Source organism: Rana temporaria, chromosome 9 (genome assembly GCF_905171775.1).
Source record: "Rana temporaria chromosome 9, aRanTem1.1, whole genome shotgun sequence".
NCBI lineage: Eukaryota > Metazoa > Chordata > Amphibia > Anura > Ranidae > Rana > Rana temporaria.
The window spans coordinates 145,650,094-145,671,406 of record NC_053497.1 but is presented as its reverse complement, the minus strand read 5'-3'; the positions used below and the strand labels follow the sequence as shown (position 1 = coordinate 145,671,406).

Below are 21,313 nucleotides of genomic sequence, written 5' to 3'. Positions count from 1 at the left end.
AGATAGAGTCCATAGAACCATTAGAAGCCATTACTAAGAATAGGTAAGTAAAATGGGAGTACTTTACACATAATCTGTGTCTTATTTTGCAGCCCTGCCACTTTGACTACGCCGTCTTCTGTCCTAACATCAGTGAGGTGTCTGGAGTGGGGATTGCAGGTGAGTTTTCTGCATTCTGGGCCTCAAAAGTGTCTGAAAACATCATGTTTTTCCAACAGAAAATCTGATTTAGCTTTTACAGAGGTATGGAAAATAAAATAAAAATTGAGAATTCTTTTCATTAATGGATTGGGTCTGTAATACACATTAACCTCAGGGTTAAATAGGGACAAGATTGTATGAACAAGCAGTTTTAGCAGCCAATGTGGCAATTTCCGTTCATTACTCTTCAGTATCTCGCTCAGTGCAAAAACATTTTACTTTGAATATTTCTGTTGTATTCTTAAAGTTTGCAAAGTCTCCCATTCTAGGCTACATGTATTTCACGCAGTCAGCAATTCTCTTTGATCAACAACTGCTGAGATATAATGATGGCTGCATAGTGTGTATTGTTGTATATCAGTCAGGCCTGACTCATAGACTTGCACTAAGCCTGGCCATACACTATACAATTTTCTTATTCAATTTCCTTTAGATTTACCTTCAACTAGTGTCTTTTTTCAACCTCACCTACTATGTAACTTATGTAGAGCAAGGGCCTGCCTTATTGCATACAAAGTGTTCAGGTATACCGCGCACTTTTTTCCCCATAAAATCAGGGGAAAATCGTGGGTGCGCGATATACGCCGATAGCATACCTTGGAGGGGGACGAGCGCCCGCCGGAAATCACAGAGCCGTCATCTCCTCTCGGCTGTCGCGTCTACACGCGCACAGTCCCGCCTCCGCCACCAGCATTGGACCAGAGATGGTCCAATGCCGATGGCGGAGGTGGGATTGTGCATGTGTGACGTGACAGCCGAGACGGCTCAGTGATTTTACCAGTGGGCACTCGTCCCCCTCCTTCCCCTCTGAGGTATGTGGGTGATCGCAGCATACGGTACATAGGTGTGTATTCTACTGCAGACATAATACACAGATTTTCAGTTTTATTATAACAATTGGCAAGTAGAAACTGCACATAACAATGTCTAAGATGATGCCTATGTGTGGTAATCATAGACAGAATTACAGCCTGTGAAGTCAAAGAGGACCAAGTCACCAAAGCAAAAGTGGTTTATATTGACACATACTCTGTCATTTCCTGAGCTTAATTAAAGACTGAGAACCAGACAGTTGGGAAGAAAGCACTGAGTGCATTAAATATGGGAAGAAATGTAATTAATCAGGCTGCAGATGGACATTCATGGGCACTGACCCTTAGATTGCTTCTTCAAAGTTGTTTATTTAAAAAATTTGTTTTTTCCAGAAAATTCCCTCTTAAAATTGGGGTGCGCGTTATACGCCGATAAATACGGTATATGGTTTTTACTAACTCCAAAGAAAAAAATAGTATTAGAAAATTGTAGAACGTATGGCCAGCCTAAGGAGTACTAATGCCCAATCACTTCTAAGCAGGAAGCAAAGTGTGCATACTTATTGAGAAAATATGGGTGAACCCATGTACATGTAGAACACAGGTGTCAAACACAAGGCCCGTGGGCCCTCCAGGCCATTTCATGTGGCCCTCGCACCTCTCCAGCAGCTGCAGGAGAGCTCCAGCCCTCCTCTGGTCCTCCTCCAGACCCTTACTTTTTGCTTTCAAGCAATGCATCCATCTTCTTTCCAGCAGCAGCATAAGGAAAGGGGGGTGCACTGTGATGTAAAGGGAGAGTGGGGGACTCCGCTTCTGATGGTGGGGTGGGCTGGAAATCTAATCTTACCCTTTTGAGGGCAATCATAATGCCCTCGCGGCCCACAATTAAATTTAATTTGACACCCCTGGTGTAGAATGCAAATGATCAAAACAATATGGTAGAAACCTTAGATTGCAAAAAGGATTATTTACTATTAGAACAGTTAAAGTGGAACTCCCTCCCTCCCCCATGATGTGGTTCTAGCCGAGTGTCAGTGTCAGGCAGAATATACAGGGCTATAGAAATTATTAGGGAATAAAAACAAGACACAGATTGAACTCGATGGACCTGTATCTTTTTTTAGCCTCAAAAACGATGTAAAAGGAAACATTTTAAAAATGGTAAAACAAATACAAATAAAATGATTTGCATCACATTTCCTTTAACCGATATACAAAAGAATGGTTTCTTTTTAATTTGAAGCAGGTATTTAATTGACATTCCAGACTTGTCGGTGCATGGTGAGGTTATTTTGGAACAGGAAGCTGCTAAGCTTTGTGTGGTCCGACCGTTAGGAAGTGGATCAGACGCTTGGCAAAACTCTAGACTTTCCTGTGTAAAGGATCAAATGCTTAACATGGTAGCTGAGAATTGTCCTTCCCCCCTCCCCCCCCCCATTTAGATGAAGGTCAAACAGCTCTTTAAGCATTTTGTGTTGTCTTGTTGCTTTGGCACTTTGCCGCTCTGTAAACTGGGCATAGGAAACCTTTCAGGTAGGTGGAAGTGGAGGCATGTAGAGTGTATTGTACATTGCTGTCCAGCTTATATGTTGCTCCATGCAAAGAGCACCTGTTTTTCTAGCAAACAGCGTGAAGTCAGGGTGGTGGTGTCGAGAATTAGCTGCTCCATCACCTTTATGAAAGTTTTACTCTTCTCAAGGGAGGCTTCCTACGAGAAATTTGTATTTTTTCACCAGGTTTATGTAGGATTCCTCCTACATTCCAAAAACAGGTTGCATGCCTCAAAAAAGTTATAAAGATGTGGGTGCCATCATCCTTTAATTTGTAGTTATTGAGAAAGGAAGCCCAGGGCTGCCCTTGACAGCCTCTTGGCAAACAGAACCATCGTCTCCAGATGCTGCCGCTTCATTGGATCAGGGGAGTCGGGATCATTCTTAGGCTTGGGTTTCTTTGAGGTCAAGGACAGGCTGCATTGTACAGCAGGATCCCTATGAGTGTGTCTAGCTTGATCAATCAGGGTTGTTATCTGTCGCCCCAGTTTGTTTGGGTTTTTAACTCTCATGTCCTGCCTAGCATTATTAACCACTTCCCGACGGCCGTACGACTATATACGGCCGCAGGGTGGTTCTACTTCTCTGGGGCGCCGTGTTTTTACGGCCGCCTCTTTCCGCGTTCCCCGCGCGCGCTCCAGAGCGCGCAGCGGAAGACTTCTGTGCTGCCAGTGTCCCTTGGACACAGCCAATCACAGATCGCCGTGAACGGCCAATGGGAGTGGCCGTTTGCTAGGCGATCTGTGCGGCCAATGAGAGATGATCTCATATGTTTACATATGAGATAATTTCTCATTGCCGGCTCTCACAGACAGCGTCCTGTCAGGGAGAGAGGAGACCGATCTGTGTCTCTTGTACATAGGGACACAGCATCGGTCACCTCCCCCAGTCACCCCCCTTCCCCCACAGTTAGAACACTATATAGGGAATACATTTAACCCCTTCCTCACCCCCTAGTGTTAACCCCTTCCCTGCCAGTCACATTTATACAGTAATTAGTGCATATATATAGCACTGATTACAGTATAAATGTGAATGGTGCCAAAAGTGTCCGATGTGTCTGCCATAATGTCGCAGTCCCAATAAAAATCTCAGATCGCCGCCATTACTAGTAAAAAGAAAAATAATAAAAAAAAAAAAATTCTGTCCCTTATTTTGTAGGCGCTATAACTTTTGCGCAAACCAGTCGCTTATTGCGATTTTTTTTTTTTTATGATTTTTTTTTTTTTACTAAAAATATGTAGAATACGTATCGGCCTAGACTGAGGAAGAATTATTATAATTTTTTTTAAAATGGAGCTATTTATTATAGCAACAAGTAAAATATTTTTTTTTTTTTTTAAATTGTCGCTCTATTTTTGTTTATAGCGCAACAAATAAAAACCGCAGAGGTGATCAAATACCACCAAAAGAAAGCTCTATTTGTGGGGGAAAAAAGGACGTCCATTTTGTTTGGGATCACGACCGCGCAATTGTCAGTTAAAGCAACGCAGTGCCGAATCGCAAAAAGTCCTCTGGGCAGGAAGGGGGTTTAAGTGCCCAGTAAGGAAGTGGTTAAAGGGGTTGTAAAGGGAAAAAAAATTTTTTCATAATAAGCATCCTTTACCTGCAGACATTTCTCTTTTCACTTCCTCATTGTTAGTTTTTGCTCAGAAGTTGCTCTATTTCTTCTCTGTTCTGTTCACTTCCTGCTTGTCTGATTTTACTGACCACCGTGAAGGGAGGCTTTACTGCGGTGGTCAGTAACGTGCTCGCCCCCTCCTGGGAACTACATCTGTGTGGCAGGACGCTCTCTACGTGTTAGAGACTTCAAGGAGGTGTGAATTACTGGGCGTGCCGCAATTCATACTGGGAAATGTAGTTCTTACATGAACGAGCGCCGCAAACCAGGAAGTGAATGAGAGAACAGAAACTAGAATGCCAGAGGTGATATAGATGAAGGAATTTAATAGGTATTTACTTGTTTTTTAACAGAATCCTTACACTATTCTGTCTGAGTGTCTACCTTGCAGACATTAATTTTAGGCAAAAACATTTTTTTCCTTTACAACTCACATGAATCTTACCTCTTTTGATCATGTGGGCTTTGGGGGCTCATATCCCACCATCTCTGGGTGCACTCAGGAGTCACTTTAACACCCTTTGCTGGTCGTTGCTTCTAGTCAGTATTGGGGCTCGTGCAAATTGCTGCCTAAAAACGTAGCGTTTTTAGGCATACAGACAATTTGTGTTTTTTTTCTGATGTAAATGCAGACCATTGGTTTCAACAAGCATTGCATGTAGATCCGTGGAAAAACAAAATACAGAAATCTGTGTCGCTAGTCAATATTTTTATTCCCTTGATTAAACTAAAGCTAGAAGAATTGTTACACGTACGTATGCAGAGATGCACACAAGTGCTGTACAGCCCATCCTCGTGGTTTTTCTGCTAGGAATGTTTGATGTTCATACATCAGCACAGTGTGAAAGTCCCCGTCTTGACACAGAATACCTTGTTTTTCCTGATTTTTAGGATTTCAGAGGAGTAGAGGCTTAAAGGGGTTGTAAAGGTAAAACGTTTCCCTAAATAGCTTCCTTTACCTTAGTGCAGTCCTCCTTCACTTACCTCATCCTTCCATTTTGCTTTTAAACATCCTTATTTCTTCTGAGAAATCCTCACTTCCTGTTCTTCTGTCTGTAACTACACACAGTAATGCAAGGCTTTCTCCCTGGTGTTTTCCCCACAAATAGAGATTTCTTTTGGTGGTATTTGATCACCTCTGCGGTTTTTATTTTTTGCGCTATAAACAAAAATAGAGCGACAATTTAAAAAAAAAATGCAATATTTTTTACTTTTTGCTATAATAAATATCCCCCAAAAATATATATAAATATTTTTTTTTTTCCTCAGTTTAGGCCGATACGTATTCTTCTACCTATTTTTGGGAAAATAAATCGCAATAAGCGTTTATCGGTTGGTTTGCGCAAAATTTATAGCGTTTACAAAATAGGGGATAGTTTTATTGCATTTTTATGATATTAATTTTTTTTTTTTTTTTTTTTTTACTACTAATGGCGGCGATCAGCGATTTTTTTCGTGACTGCGACACTATGGCGGACACTTCGGACAATTTTGACACATTTTTGGGACCATTGTCATTTTCACAGCAAAAAATGCATTTAAAATCCATTTTTTACTGTGAAAATGACAATTGCAGTTTGGGAGTTAACCACAGGGGGCGCTGAAGGGGTTAGGTATGACCTAATATGTGTTTCTAACTGTAGGGGGGTGTGGCTGTAGGTGTGACGTCTTCAATTCTGTATCCCTATAAAAGGATCACACGATCGATGACAGCGCCACAGTGAAGAACGGGGAAAGTTTACACACAGCTCTCCCCGTTATTCAGCTTCGGGGACAGATCGTGGGACTCCAGCGGCGATCGGATCCGCGAGTCCTGCGGCCGTGGTCACGGAGTTTCGCACCGGGTCGCGGGAGCACATCGGCGCGTCCCCACGGCTGGGCTTAAAGAGCCACGTACGTGGATGTGCCCAGCCGTGCCATTCTGCCGACATATATCGGCGTGAAGGGGTCCTTAAGTGGTTAAGGCTGCTTTCACACTGAAGCAGGCGGGCGTTGACACTGCTAGCGCTTTACCATAATTTTAGCTGTGCTATTCGGCTGCTAGTGGGGGGCTTATAACCCGGCTAGAGATCGAAGAAGGGATTAAATGCGGCGTGAAGCGATTTGAATGCGCTTTGGCACCGTTGTCCATTCATTTCAATGGGGAGGAGCGGTGTACACACCGCTCCAAAGATGCTGCTTGCGGGACTTTTTTTTTTTTACATCCTGCCAGCACACACAAATGGGTTAACTTTACTGTTGAGCTTTTTTTTTTAAATTCATTAAAGTGGATGTAAATCCACTCTCATCCTTTCTAAACTACTGCCATAGTGCTGATCTATAAGGATATAGATGCCTCCTGCATGTATCCTTACCTGTCAAATGTCTCCCCTCTGTCTGTTATAAGACCTGAAAAACTGCAGATTCTGTGGGTGGGTCTGTTGTCTGGAGCTCTGTGGGTGGAGTCGTGATGTCAGTAGACTCCCCGCCCTCCTCTACACTCCCCTTGTCAACATGCATTTTTTCCTGTGTATTCCTTACACTAAATTCTGCTATGATCACTAACATCCAGTCAAAATCCAGAAAAGTAACCACATTACTTCAGAAAAGGAATAGGGGGTGGGAATTAAAAATAATGCCCGTCTCCAGGCTAGTGCATGAGATATGTAAATAACCTGTCACTCACAGCAAGGGGGCGGAACGGACTTCGGTTTTTCTCTGTAAGTCCGTTCACTGAACAATAAGAGGATTGCTCAGAGCTGGATTAACTCTGTGTGGCAAGACTGGGCACAGATGATAGGAAATCTTATACTCTACATTGTGACAGCAGAAAAAAAAAATTCGGGTTTACGTCCACTTTATTAAAGTGTATTTTTTCCCCAAAAATTGTGTTTGAAAGACCGCTGCGCAAATGCTGTGTGACATAAAATATTGCAACAACCGCTATTTTATTCCCTAAGGTCTCTGCAAAAAGAAATATATATATAATGTTTGGGGGTTCCAAGTGATTTTCTAGCAGAAAATACAGGAATTTTACTTGTAAGCAACAAGTGTCAAAAAAGATTTAGGTTAAATCTGAAGGGAGTAGACCACACTAAAACCTGGTGCAAGATCTTTTTCTCCTTTTTGCTGCTACATAATAATTGTACATGTGCAATTTACACTCTTAACATCTAACTTCTAGTCTACAATCTTTTTTTGTTTTTCACAGATCAGCAGAATTACAATGTGACTTTGGAGAACGTTCTGACCCGATGTCTAGAGAACCAGAAGAAGTGGAACATGTTAATGGAGGAGAGAAGCTGTTCTGATCCCTGGGCCTCCTCATTGCCTGACACTTTAATAAAGGACAGCCCCCGCGGTTCCTCCTTGCTCCTCGCTCATTCTTCAGATCGTCTCCTAAACTGTAATTCTCTTGTGTTCCCCTGTATTTCACACGCCTTGCAATGGGCCACTCAGGGGCGGGACCCTGACTTCCCCTGCCTGGACAGTAACTTGCTCCACCACCACCCAGTGGCTAGTTCTGGTTCTGTACTGCTGAGAGAAGCTGCCCACATCCAGATCCTCATCACCGGGAGCCTTCACCTGGTGGGAGGAGCTCTGAAGCTGATCGACCAATCTCTTACTCAGTGACCAGGGATTATCCAGTCTTGACACCTTAATGTTTACTTGAATGGCGGATCTGCCCTTGCTGCCTAATATCCGTTAACCTCATAGCTGCCAGAGACCTCTTCTCACATTCATCTTTGTGTCAACGTTTCTGAAAGCATTCTGTATAAGCCTGGCAAGCGCTGGGATCGTTGATGCTCATTACCTCTGGACCTTGCTCTTTCGTAAAGGGCTGCCTTTTTTTAAATTTATGCCAGATGGCCCTAGCAGATGTTGAAATTCCTGATGCCCCTTGTGTACATAGCTGGGAGAAATTTGGATAACGGCTCTGTATATTTTATATTTCATTCCTGCTGAAAAAAATATTTATTATCAATGCTTGTGTGTTGGGTTTTTACTCCTATAACCTTATGTTCTGTTCTGTGTCTTACCAGTAGGTGGCGTGTGTGGATTGTATGTACCTTTCCTGGTAGAGCATGGCATGTGATGCACCGTTGACTATAGGGCAGGGGTCTCAAACTCAAATTACCTGAGGGCCACAAGACAAGTTTTCATATCCCATGGGGGGCCGCATGCAAACTTCAAAAACAACAGTACTGGTGTCAGCGAACGCATTATTAACCCCCCCCCCCAGCACTGGTGTCAGCTGACGCATTATTACCCCCAGCACTGGTGTCAGCGGACGCATTATTAACCCCCCCCCCCAGCACTGGTGTCAGCTGACGCATTATTACCCCCAGCACTGGTGTCAGCGGACGCATTATTAACCCCCCCCCCAGCACTGGTGTCAGCTGACGCATTATTACCCCCAGAACTGGTGTCAGCGGACGCATTATTACCCCCAGCACTGGTGTCAGTGGATGCATTATAAACCCTGACCTCTACACTGCACGATGACCACTGCACACTGACCACTACACACCCCACTGACCACTCACCATCAGGGCACAGCGCACATCGGGGTACAGGGCCCAGCATATCAGGGTACATGGGGCACATCAGGGTACATGGGGCACATCAGGGTACATGGGGCACATCAGGGTACATGGGGCACATCAGGATACATGGAGCACAATCAGGGTACATGGAGCACAATCAGGGTACATGGGGCACATGACGTCACAATCAGGGTACATGGGGCACAGGTCAGCGTTTACTTGTGGTTTTCTTCACATGCAGAGTAAAGCAGGAAGCTTCTGTCATAAGTTCACTTCTCTGTCATGTCACGCTGCGGCTGCCCCCCCCCCCCCTCTCTTCTCGTCCATCCCAGGTGATATCACAAGCAAATGGCGATGGACGAGAAGAGAGGGGGGGCGGGGAGCAGTCGCAGCATGACATGACAGACAAGTGAACTTATTACAGACGCTTCCTGCGCTACTCTGCATGTGAAGAAAATCTACTCCCCCCACTTCCGCGGCACCCCCCGCCATGCCTGCGGGCCATTTATAACCGGTCCGTGGGCCGGTACTTTGAGACCCCTGCTATAGGGAGTCTAAATGTGTTCTAAAGAAATATTGCCCACATTATGCTACCAGAAACCTAAACCATAAATATACGGCTAATCTCCAGACTAAAGGCAAAATACACACAGTATATGGGAAAGGTTTTCGGTTGACCACACACATTTATACAATTTTTTTTTATTTTTTAAAGAAATACCATCGACTAATGTAGTGCAAGGGCTTGTCTGATTTTAAAATACATTAAATGGATTGTTTAGGGTTATTCTTCATATTAAATACTTTTTGTAAACCTAAGGCAGATTGTACAATCAGATTGTATAGTGTAGGGCTAGTTTTACCTGCCAAAAGATTTCTACTTCTGTCTTTCCAGCCCTGCGATTTGCAAAGTACTGTCTTGCAGGGCAGGAGATCAAAATTTTCACCGATGCAGTTCAGTAACACTAACGCGTCTTGACCCTCTTTCAGCCTGTGACTGGAGAAAAATGGGGCTGCAAAGTGACGGCTATTACTTTCAGCATGTCCTTTCGTTTCCAATAGTTTTTTATTAAATTTTCAAGACAAAAAAAATAGGGTGTACAGAAATAAAAAAAGGAGAGGGGGAGGGGGAAAAATGATCATAGCCTCTATTCGGAGGACTAGCATAGATACAAATTTTTGCAGGTCAAAAGCAGATCATTAACTCAACTTTTAGTACTCCTACTGCAATTATCTATCAGGACGGATAACTTAGACCCTGCTCCGGGTCTGTCATATGAGGCACTATCTAGACCCATGGGGTCAACAAGTAACAGTCAGTTAAAGCTGATTCAATATAGTAACCATGGGAAACAGCCTTATAAATGTATAAGAAGGAGAGGAAAGAGAAGTAAGAAAGATAAAGAGGAAAAGGAAGGAAAAGAAGAAAAGAGAAGAAGAAAGGAGAAAAAAAAGGGGGATGGTGCATCCCCACCCCGGCGGCGAGAGGGAGGTATCAGAATAGAATAAACCCGTTCATTGGCACAGTTCAATGTACCGTCGTGAGATAAGAGATCCAAGGGTCCCACACCCTGTCGAAAACCGCTACTCTGTCGTTCAGGATGGCTGACATCCTCTCGTTCACCATAATCCAAGACAATTTGGACTTTAGTAGACAAAATGGGACTGTGGGGGACCTCCAAGACTTGGCAATGGTTATTCTAGCTGCCACAAAGATAAAAGCTATCAGTTTTCTCAAGTGTTTTGTTGTTCCCTCCACCGGGCGTCCCAGCAGTGCATGTAGAGGCGACTTAACAAGATTCACCTGGGTTAGAGAGTAGATAAAGTTATAAGTGCGCATCCAAAATCGTCTCACCCTTTGGCACGTCCACCAAATGTGATACATAGTACCATCCGCACTGCACCCCCTGAAGCACCGTGGAGACGCCCCCGGGACAAAGCTAGCAATACGTGCAGGTACCATATACCAACGCAGTAGTACTTTGTAATTAGCCTCTATTAGAGAGGTGTTGATATATGACTTAGAGGCTCCCTGTACCAGCTTACTCCAGTCCGCCATGTCCAGTTCCGTGCCAATATCCTGTTCCCACTTAGTCATATAGGCCATTTTTTGGTGACCTGGAAGACAGCAGTCCATAAATCAATGATATGTGACCGGAGTGTTTGTCAAAGGTTCTGCAGAGTTGTTCCATAGCCGTAGATGTAGTAAGATCAGAAGTGCGATTTAAAGACTCTAGAAAATGCGCAATTTGAGCATATCTAAAGTATTCAGAGTTCGGAAGACCGTATTTCTCCTGCAGAACCGTTTTTGACAAAGCCCCCTTATGATCGCACAGATCTGCTATCCTCAATAAACCCTTATTGGTCCACCAGGAGAAGTCCTGGGGACAGAGACCCGGGGTGAACAGGGGATTGTGAAATAGGGGCGCCATCGGAGTGTGTGGCGACTTGAATCTGTAAGTTTTTGACAAGCGATCCCAGAGGCCCAGGGAGAACGACAACGACGGGCACATCATAGATGGTCTATCCCGTCCCCTCAGCCACATAAGGTGGCTGACCTCTCTGTCTGGGTTCAGAGAGGACTCCAACCCCATCCAGAGCGGCCTGGACCGACCTGTATGAAATCGGATCAACTGGGCCAGTTGAGCTGAATGGAAATATTTTAGAAGGTCTGGCATACCTAAACCGCCGCCCGATTTAGGAGAGTATAGTGTCTTCCTGTTCACCCTAGGCCTCTTATGGTCCCATATGTAGTCAAGTAATTTAGCCTGAAACCTCTTGAGGTCCGCCCCAGCTATGGCTATTGGGAGGGTCCTGAAAAGGTATAACACCTTTGGTAAAATGGTCATCTTGACCGAATACAGCCTGCCGAACCACGACGGGGGTTTGTTTGACCACCTTTGAAGGTCTTCCAGCAACTTTCGAAACAATGGGGGATAGTTCTTCTGATACAACGTAGTAAGGGTGGGAGTTAAGTAAATACCCAGATAAGGGAGTGCTTCTTCCTGCCAGCTAAAAGAATATTGTCCGCGCAGAGCACGAACAACATGGGGTTGTAGAGAAATGCCAAGAGCCTGGGTTTTGGAATGATTGACCCGCAAACCTGTAAATGCCGCAAAATGTCCCAGTACCGCGTTTAGAGTAGGCAATGAGGTGACCGGGGAGGAGAGGAGCATCAACATGTCGTCCGCGAACAGCGCACATTTGTGCTCCCGCCCTCCACAACTAACCCCTAATATATCAGGATGTATTCTAATCTTGGTCGCCAAGGGCTCCAAAGCCAGGATGAACAACAAAGGAGATAACGGGCAACCTTGTCGGGTACCCCTATTTATAGAAATGTCCCGAGACTTATAGCCCTTGACCAGCAAGTTTGCAATAGGGGCACTGTATATCGTTTGGAGTGTTGTCAGGAATCTTGCACCAAACCCGTATCTTTCTAGTATTTAAAAAAGATAGTCCCAAGACAGGGAATCAAATGCTTTTTGCAGGTCTAACGAGAGCAGTAGAGCTCCCCTCCGTCCACCGCCATCCCAGCCCGAGTTTATCGCGGATATGATGTCAATAATTCTCCTAGTCTGATCTGGGGCCTGTCTGTGTGGTACAAACCCCACCTGGTCCGGGTGGATATATCGAGCTAGAAACGAGTTCATACGAGTGGCCAGTATTTTTGTCAGTAATTTAAGATCCACATTGATCAGTGAAATTGGGCGATAGTTTGTGCAATCACTATGATCCTTATTAGGCTTAGGGATGACATGTATGAACGCCCTATTCTCCTGTGACGGGAGAGGGAGCCCTTTTCGCAACCCATTGAAAAAGGCGCGGCGCTAGGATTTCAGTATATTTACGGTAATAGTGTCCAGTAAACCCATCCGGACCAGGCGATTTAGAAGGGTTCAGGGATTTAATGGCCGCCACAGTTTCCTCTATAGTAAATTCTTCCTCCATTAAATCTACATGGTCTTTGGTTAACTTGGGGATGGGTATATCTCGCAAAAATGCCTCTGCCTGATTCTGATTAAAATCACCCGAAGATTTATATAGTTTGGAGAAAACCGACGAAAACTCTTGAAGTATTTTGTGGGGGTTCTGGGTGACTTGGCCAGTCCCCAGACGTAATTTAGGGAGAGCGGGATAAAACGGCCTAGGTGTTAGTTTTCTTGCCAGCAATTTATTCGGTTTGTCCCCCAAGGAGTAAAATCTATGGCGCGACCACCTTAGATATTTTTCCGCCTTTGTAGTAAGACTCAAATTCAGAGCTGTACGCGCTTCATCAATTTGAGATCTAAAATCGAGGTGTGGGTTAGATTTCTGCTCGCGCAAGATGCGCCGCAACTCTTCATCCTGTTGACATATCATGCGTTCACGCTCCCTCTTAACCTTAGTGGCAAGCTGTATAAACGTGCCACGAATCGTAGCCTTATGGGCCGCCCATAGCGTCACCGGGGAGGAGACTGAAGACAAATTTTCTCTAAAATAGTTTTGTATCGCCCGCTCAATTTCTCCCTCAAAGATCGGATCGTTAAGCAGTGACTCGTTCATACGCCACGACGGTGGGCTTGATTTAGCCCAAAGATCAGTTAGCACTACTTGAACCGAAGAATGATCCGACCATGCCATTGGGAGTATCTTTGCAGACGAGACGAACGAAAGCAGGGGAGAGAACGTGAACACATGGTCTATGCGCGAATATGTCCTGTGTACATGAGAGTAGTGTGTAAAGTCCCTATCAGTTGGGTGGGCATCCCTCCATACATCTATCAGATCGTAACTGTAGAAGACGCGCCAGTGCCCCACTCAGTCTAGAGGCGTGTGTTTTAAAATCCCTTTTCCAGGGTTCGATTTATCAAGAACCCGATCTAGCGACGTGTTGCTATCACCCCCCAGGATCACATGGCCCGCCACATGGGGCATTATGATCTCCAGCATGGTGCGAAAGAAAGTTAGTTGACCCGTATTAGGAGCATAGTATGACAGGAAGGTGACCTCGCTCTCGTTAATTTTCCCCACCACCATGACATATCTACCCTCCTTATCTCTAAGTACAGTGGTAGGCGTGAATGGGACCTTCTTGGCAAAACAAATAGCAACCCCCCGTTTCTTATCAGGGCCATTAGATGAATACACCGTTGTGTATCTCGCATTTAAATACCTAGGGGCGGAAATCTTAGAAAAGTGTGTCTCCTGTAGGAGCAAAATATCCACCCCCATCTTGTGATATTGCTGGAAGGCCTTTGCTCTCTTAGTGGGGGAATTGATACCCTGCACATTATGTGTAAGAATGGTGTATTTGACAGGCGGCCTGTCAGCCATGGTGATTCGGCAGTCTGCACTCACGGTTTTGAAGCTTCAAGGATTCAGGCCCGAAACGCCCCGGGCATTGTAGTTGTATCCCATCTCGGGAGGGGGATGCACCAACAGAGAAGTGAACTCGAGAAGAGAAGAGAAAGATCAGGTTATAGAGGAAAAGACATAGAAAAAACCGGCATGTGTTCATCCTATCACAGGCTATCCTAAACCGGTTTAATAACATTTGTGTCCGGGAGAAAAACCGGAGAAAAAGAAAAATGAACAAAAACATCCAAATAATCAAAAAGAATGGAAAGGAGGGGTAAAAAATTATTTCCCCCCTCCCTTCCATTGACACACCGCTAATCAGCGTGTATTCGGGGGGTGTAGAAACACCTGTCAACTTGGGTGAAGTTACCTCTACTCGGAGAGGAGAGACAAGTTCACAAAACGTGGCATGCGATACCACCTCGGCCCTTCGTATACTCCAATTTAGACGGACAGGTGGCGCCAGTCAGTCAAACTAGATATCTCTTATAGGAGGAAGAAAAAACCAAAAAAAATTGTAATTCCCATTCGGGATCAGATCCTCTCTAAGTATAAACAGTGTGCATAATTATATCTGCATAGAAAAATTAACTAGAGGATAAGCATGAAAAGCATGAAAACCATACATCCTTAACTTTTGTAACCCTCACTGTGGGAGGGATTCATCCCGCAAACCTGTAAAGGGCAAAACGGGACAACAGGAAGGAGAGAATTAGACACCAACTATGCCCAAGATTCAAGTGTTCAAGGGGGGCTTCCTGGCTCTGGAACGGCCCTGCTGGGACCATAAGGGGGAGATCGGCCTGTCCCCCCTTCCAGACGCGCTGGTGGGAGTCTGGGGATCCATGGATATCAGTCCCAATTCTTGGAGCAGCGCCTCCCCCAATTGGAACGAGTTGAAAGAGTAGGGTCTACCCTTGTATGAAAACGACAGTTTGAACGGGAACGACCATCGGTACTTGATATGACGATTGATGAGATGACTCAAGAGGGGTTTAAGTGTTCTTCTCTTGTAAATTGTTGATTGAGAAATGTCCGCAAAGATCTGAACCGGATGTTCCATGAGCGTAACATTACCCATCTGCCTGGCCTCCAACATCACTCTCTCCTTGATCCTGTAGTAGTGTGGCTTGACTATGACATCGCGTGGTAGGCCATCGGGCCTGGGGGCCGTCAGGGCGCGGTGCACTCTGTCCAGTTCTAACTGATGAGGCGAGATATCTGGGATCAATTGTGTCATCAAGGCGTGGATAGTGTCTTCTAAGTTTACCACAGTTTCCGGGAGACCCCGCACCCGGAAATTGTATCTCCGGGATCTGTTCTCTAAATCTTCGATTTTTGCGTTAGCATCATCTAATTGATCTTGTGACGAAGTGATCATCTTAGAGTTTTGATTAACCCGCTTGACCGTACCATCCATTTTGATTTCAATGCTATCCAACCTTGCTCCAATGTCCTGAAAGTCAGACTTTATCCCTGAAGTTATCATTGTGCAGGCTTTTGTTAATTCCTGTTGTAAAAGGGCTGAAAACTTGGCCAGGAGCACCGCGTCCCCAGAGTATGATGAAGCCTGAGCAGGGGCTAAGGGCAGCGAATGACCAGTACTATCCTGGCTGAATGGCATCTCAGCGAGCTCAGCTATCTGTCTGTCCGTGTACGAAGCAGGGGAGTCAGCAAACACTAACAGTGTTCTATTAGGGGAGTCTAGCAAGGGAGAATGATTAGGCACATTGTCCATATCTGAGCATGGGGAGGGAGTTACATCCTGGGACTGTGAAGAGAAAGGATCTCTATGAACCACAGTCTGCACTGAAATCATATTCCCAGGGCCATGTAGAGCAGTCTCTAAATCCTGGCCTCTCCCTGCTGGCATGTCACTGCTTCCCAGCGCCATTTTAGGCAGGGGGGCCTGTTGCATGGGGGAACCACCTCCCCTTCCAGCTGCCGATTCCGGCTGTAGCAGAGTCTGTCCCCTGGGAGAATGTATCTGGGACTGAGGGCCTTTCTGGCTCAAGCCTCCCCCTCCCTGCCTCACCTCCTCGTCCAGAAGATCCGGCTGCGCCCGGGAGCCGCCATGTGAGACGTTCCCCTTGCTCAGCGCCATCTTAGATTGTGGGGATTGCTGCAGGGCCTGTGAGGATCGCGTCTTGCGGGTCTGCTGGGAGGGACGGCGCTGGTTGTGCTTGTTACCGGCTGTCCTCCGCTGCATGATCCGATCCCCTCAAGGTAGGTGCTGGCTGGGAAACGATCCGCCCGTCCGATCGCTAATTACAGAAGGTAAGGGCCGAGGCTGTGCAGAGCTCGATCAGCTCATGACCGTCCTCGGCACCGCGCGCATGCGCACTCCAGCATGTCCTTTCTTGGTACATGATCACTACAGAACAACTAATATTTTGTGCTGCTTTTCCCTCTAATTCTGAGCTCTGCTGTACAAGATACTGATGCCAAGACAACTTCTGGCACTTACTAGTTGCATTATTATAAAAATATACAGTATCTCACAAAAGTGAGTACACCCCTCACATTTCTGTAAAAATTTTATTTTCATGTGACAACACTGAAGAAATGACAATTTGCTACAATGTTGTGTAGTGAGTGTACAGCTTGTATTGCAGTGTAAATTTGCTGTCCCCTCAAAATAACTCAACACACAGCCATTAATATCTAAACCGCTGGTAACAAAAGTGAGTACACCCCTAAGTGAAAAATGTCCAAATTGGGCCCAAAGTGTCAATATTTTGTGTGGCCACCATTATTTTCCAGCACTGCCTTACCCTTCTTGGGCATGGAGTTCCGCGGGAAACTTGTGTGTGGCCCTTTTTTGGCAACCGCACGCCATACTGAGACCACATTAGCATAAATGGGAGGAAAGAATTTTGGACAGCTAACTAGTTTCACATTGATAACCAATGCTTAGTCATAGCTAAGCATTGGTTATCAATGTGAAACTAGTTAGCTCTATTACCCCACTGTTTGCTGTTTTTTCTTGCTTTTGTAGTATTTTTTACCAGAATAAAAGGCAACACCTTTTTACCTTTTTATTGGAGTGCGGCTGTCCAAAATTTCTTTCCTCCCATTTATGCTCTGTGCATTGCCTGCACCCACTGGATTTTGGGCTATTTTATTTATCACTGAGGTACATCATCTGGAGCGGCGGCTCTTTCTCTATACTGAGACCACATTAGCAGGGGTGGCCAGAGGTACAACTTAGGTTCGCGTGCTCGTCACGCCAGTCACACAGTCACTTTTTCTCGTCTCATCCAGTTTGCTTACCTCCGGAGAGCGGGATGGTGAGGTAGCTGAGAGCAGAGTCATGGTGGATGAGACGGTAAAGATTTCAGCATCGGCGGCCTCCGGCTCGACAATCTCCACGGACGGGGAGGGTCCCTGAGGGGATCATGCTGTAATCTGTAGTCCCTCACTAGTTCACTAGTTGAAGGGCCAGGGGGACACAGCTCTGAGGGGTTTAAGCTTGGACAGTGGTACGTGTAATACTTCACTAGTTGGGGAGGGGGCGCAGGGGTGTGTCACACATCCTGAGCTCTGAGGGGTTCATGCTGGGACCTGTAGTCCTTCACTTTTGGGGTGTTACATCCCAAAAAGTAAAGGACTAAGAGTCCCAGCATGAACCCTGGTTTAAATTTAGGGATGTGATTTCTTCTGCGGCCAGCTCATGCTAATGTAATGTCCACATTACACATATGTTCTAATTCATTCACTGCTTCTGACCTCACCTCAGGCAGCTTGACTAGGAGAGGTGCTTCTGGCACAGTCAGTCAGTGACAGTTCCCTTCCTTAGGCAGGCTCCGAGGTGCATGCCCCCGCACATGGGACAACGGAGGGAGGAGGTGGGTGGAGCAAAACAATAAAAGCCGTGGATGAGGCAGAAGATCCTCCTCTGCTCTGAATTTGGTGGCCTCAGCTTTGCTTTCCTCTTCGGGACTGTGACATCACTGGTTGCTAGACGCCAGGCAATCCTAGCAACCAGTGCAGACGATAGGGGCCAGCAGTCCAACAAACGCGTCTTGGCCAGCCGGGTCACTCTGTAAGTAATGCTATGCCACACACACACAGAGAGAGACCCCACTCCACATTTCCCTGCACATCGAGAGACCCCGCTCCACATTTCCCTGCACATCGAGAGACCCCGCTCCACATTTCCCTGCACAGAGAGACCCCGCTCCACATTTCCCTGCACAGAGAGACCCCGCTCCACATTTCCCTGCACAGAGAGACCCCGCTCCACATTTCCCTGCACAGAGAGACCCCGCTCCACATTTCCCTGCACATCGAGAGACCCCGCTCCACATTTCCCTGCACAGAGAGACCCCGCTCCACATTTCCCTGCACAGAGAGACCCCGCTCCACATTTCCCTGCACAGAGAGACCCCGCTCCACATTTCCCTGCACAGAGAGACCCCGCTCCACATTTCCCTGCACAGAGAGACCCCGCTCCACATTTCCCTGCACAGAGAGACCCCGCTTCACATTTCCCTGCACAGAGAGACCCCGCTCCACATTTCCCTGCACAGAGAGAGAGACGGTTAGGGAGAGGCCTGTCACAACTCACTCACTTGGAAGAAAGGACCCAGCAGGAGTATCACTGGCTCAGTCACCAGCCTCCATCCAGAACATCCCACACAGGACACTGACTGCTCAGTTTAAACATTCCTGCCCACACAGCCTATTCACAGATGCAGCACACGGGCTGCAAAGAGTGTGGGCGGGCACAGTGGTAGAGGGGGCTGGAGGGAGGCAGAGCGGATCCACCCTCTTCCATTCGGCTGTTCTCTGAAATGAAAGGACACAGCCAACAGCACTGTGACAGGACAGATGTCCGCTCACAGCACAAATGTTTCTGCACACTTCTGGGATGTTATCCAGCTCTGCCAGCCTCGCTTGAGCAGTAACACTCGCCACTCAGCCAACTACGGAACTGCACATGCGCAGTTCCTAGTTGGCAGCAGATTGGCCTTTTTGTCGAGAATCGTATCAGCCTAGGGGAAAATTGCATGCCTGCCCCCCACCCCTAGTCACATTGTACATAATGGGTATATCTATTCTGCAGGGGTTACTGGGCTGATTTCAAACGAATCCGCAGGTGCAGTGCAGTGTAGTGTACCTGTGGGTTACCTGCACTGAGCCATAGACTTCAGTTTTTACCTGTGGATTTGGTGTGCTTTCTAACCGCTTCCCACCCGGCAAATGTACATAAACAGCCATGTGGGAGCTTCACCGTTCTGAGCAGACGCACCCATACGTCTCTCAGAACAGGTGGCTGCACGATCCTGTGATAGATGGCTGTGATCTTCCGATACTGCCAAACACAGATCAGGATATGGGTGCTGTGATTGGCCCAACTGATCACGTGATGGCTGTGTCAATTTACAGTGTAAACAGACATATGTCTATGTAACAGTCCCCCCCCCCCCCCCGCTGACCTCAGTGAGAGATTGGACCGGGGGATGATACAGCTCCCTCTGTAAGGGGAGAAATTGTAAATTGTCAAGGGCTACTCCAAACAAAATGCCCTATGACGCCAATAGTGTTTTTTTTGTTTATAGCGCAAAAAATAAAAACTGCAGAGATGATCAAATACCACCAAAAGAAAGCTCTATTTGTGGGAAAAAAAGGACGTCAATTTTGTTTTGGAGCCACGTCGCACGACCGCGCAATTGTCATTCAAAGCGTGACAGTGCTGAAAGCTGAAAATTGGTCTGGGCAGGAAGGGGGTTTAACTAGTTACCGACCGCCCACCGTCATTCTACGTCGGCACTTTAAAGATGAATATCTCGGTAACGGCAGCAGCTGCTGCCACAACCGAGATATTCATCTCTTAAGTGGGCGGCCGTGTAAACGATAACGGCGGTCTCCGCGGCGGATTCGCCGCTATCGGTGGCGGGAGAGGGCCCCCCCTCCTGCCGCTCTCCCGCGCCGTCCGCTGCTTACCGTAGCCGTCGGTAGCGGCGGAGGAGATCGGGACCGTTCGGCAGCTGAGCGGGGTTACAAGTGAAGGAAAAATCTCCTTCACCCGTCCCCATAGCTCTGCTGGGGGGGCGGAAGTGACGTCAAAACGTCAGTCCCGCCCAGCGTCTTAAAGCAACATTTTTTTTTTTTGTCATTTGAAAAAATTAAATTTTCAAATTTTCAAATATTTTTTTTTTGCATTTAAGCCTAAATATGAGATCTCAGGTCTTTTTGACCCCAGATGTCATATTTAAGAGGACCTGTCATGCTTTTTTCTATTACAAGAGACGCAGAAGCGAACGCATACGCGAGTAGCGCCCGCATATGAAAACGGTGTTCAAACCACACAAGTGAGGTATCACCGCGATCGTTAGAGCGAGAACAATAATTCTAGCCCTAGGCCTACTCTGTAACTCAAAAAATGCAACCTGTAGAATTTTTTAAACGTCGCCTATCGAGATTTTTAAGGGTAAAAGTTTGACGCCATGCCACGAGCGGGCGCAATTTGTAAGCGTGACATGTTGGGTATCATTTTACTCGGCGTAACATTATCTTTCACAATATGTAAAAAAATTGGGCCAAATTTATTGTTGTCTTATTTTTTAATTTAAAAAAGTGATTTTTTTCCAAAAAAAGTGCGCTTGTAAGACCGCTGCGCAAATACGGTGTGACAAAAAGTATTGCAATGACTGCCATTTTATTCTCTAGGGTGTTAGAAAAAAAATATATAATGTTTGGGGGTTTTAAGTAATTTTATAGCAAAAAAAAATGTTTTAGTCTCGTAAACACCGAATCTGAAAAACAGGCTGGGGGCTAAAGTGGTTAAGTGGCCAGTAAGCAAGTGGTTAAGGAGCCTGTTAATGTAATTTTTTTTTTAGGGTGGACCTCCGCCTTAAAGGAGTTGTGAGCCCTGGTTCACACTGGGTACGATTTGGAACGATTTGAGATGCGATTTGACATGTCAAATCGCATCTCAAATCGGCGGCAATTGTCAGCAATGGCACCGCATCTGCGATTTCAAAAAGTAGTTCCTGTACTACTTTTTGCGATTTCGGGCCGCGATTTACATTAAATTGCGGCCGAAATCGCGGCAAAATCACGGCAAAATCGCAGCCGCGAAATCGCGGTAAAATCGCGCATTTTACCGCGATTTTGAATTCGCAGCAGTGTGAACCTAGGCTAAAGGAACATTTTTTACATCAAAATTACTGTTTACAGGGTATAGAGACATAATAGTTAACCTCCTTGATTAGTGACCACAGAGAGAAAGCTAAGACCGGAGAAAAGACTGGACAG

The 21,313-nt window shown here is 46.0% G+C and overlaps 1 protein-coding gene across 4 annotated transcripts in view; it reads left to right on the top strand.

The window, feature by feature from the left end:
* FPGS (folylpolyglutamate synthase) overlaps nt 1-8,150 on the top strand; it is a 93,006-nt gene extending 84,856 nt beyond the window's left edge. For all 4 annotated transcript variants that reach the window (XM_040324760.1, XM_040324759.1, XM_040324757.1 and 1 more), the window contains exons 14-15: nt 93-159; nt 7,375-8,150. In XM_040324760.1, coding sequence (XP_040180694.1) covers nt 93-159; nt 7,375-7,796 — 489 coding nt within the window. In that variant the 3' untranslated portion in view covers nt 7,797-8,150. The remainder of the gene's footprint in view (nt 1-92; nt 160-7,374) is intronic.
* The last annotated feature ends 13,163 nt before the right edge of the window (nt 8,151-21,313 follow it).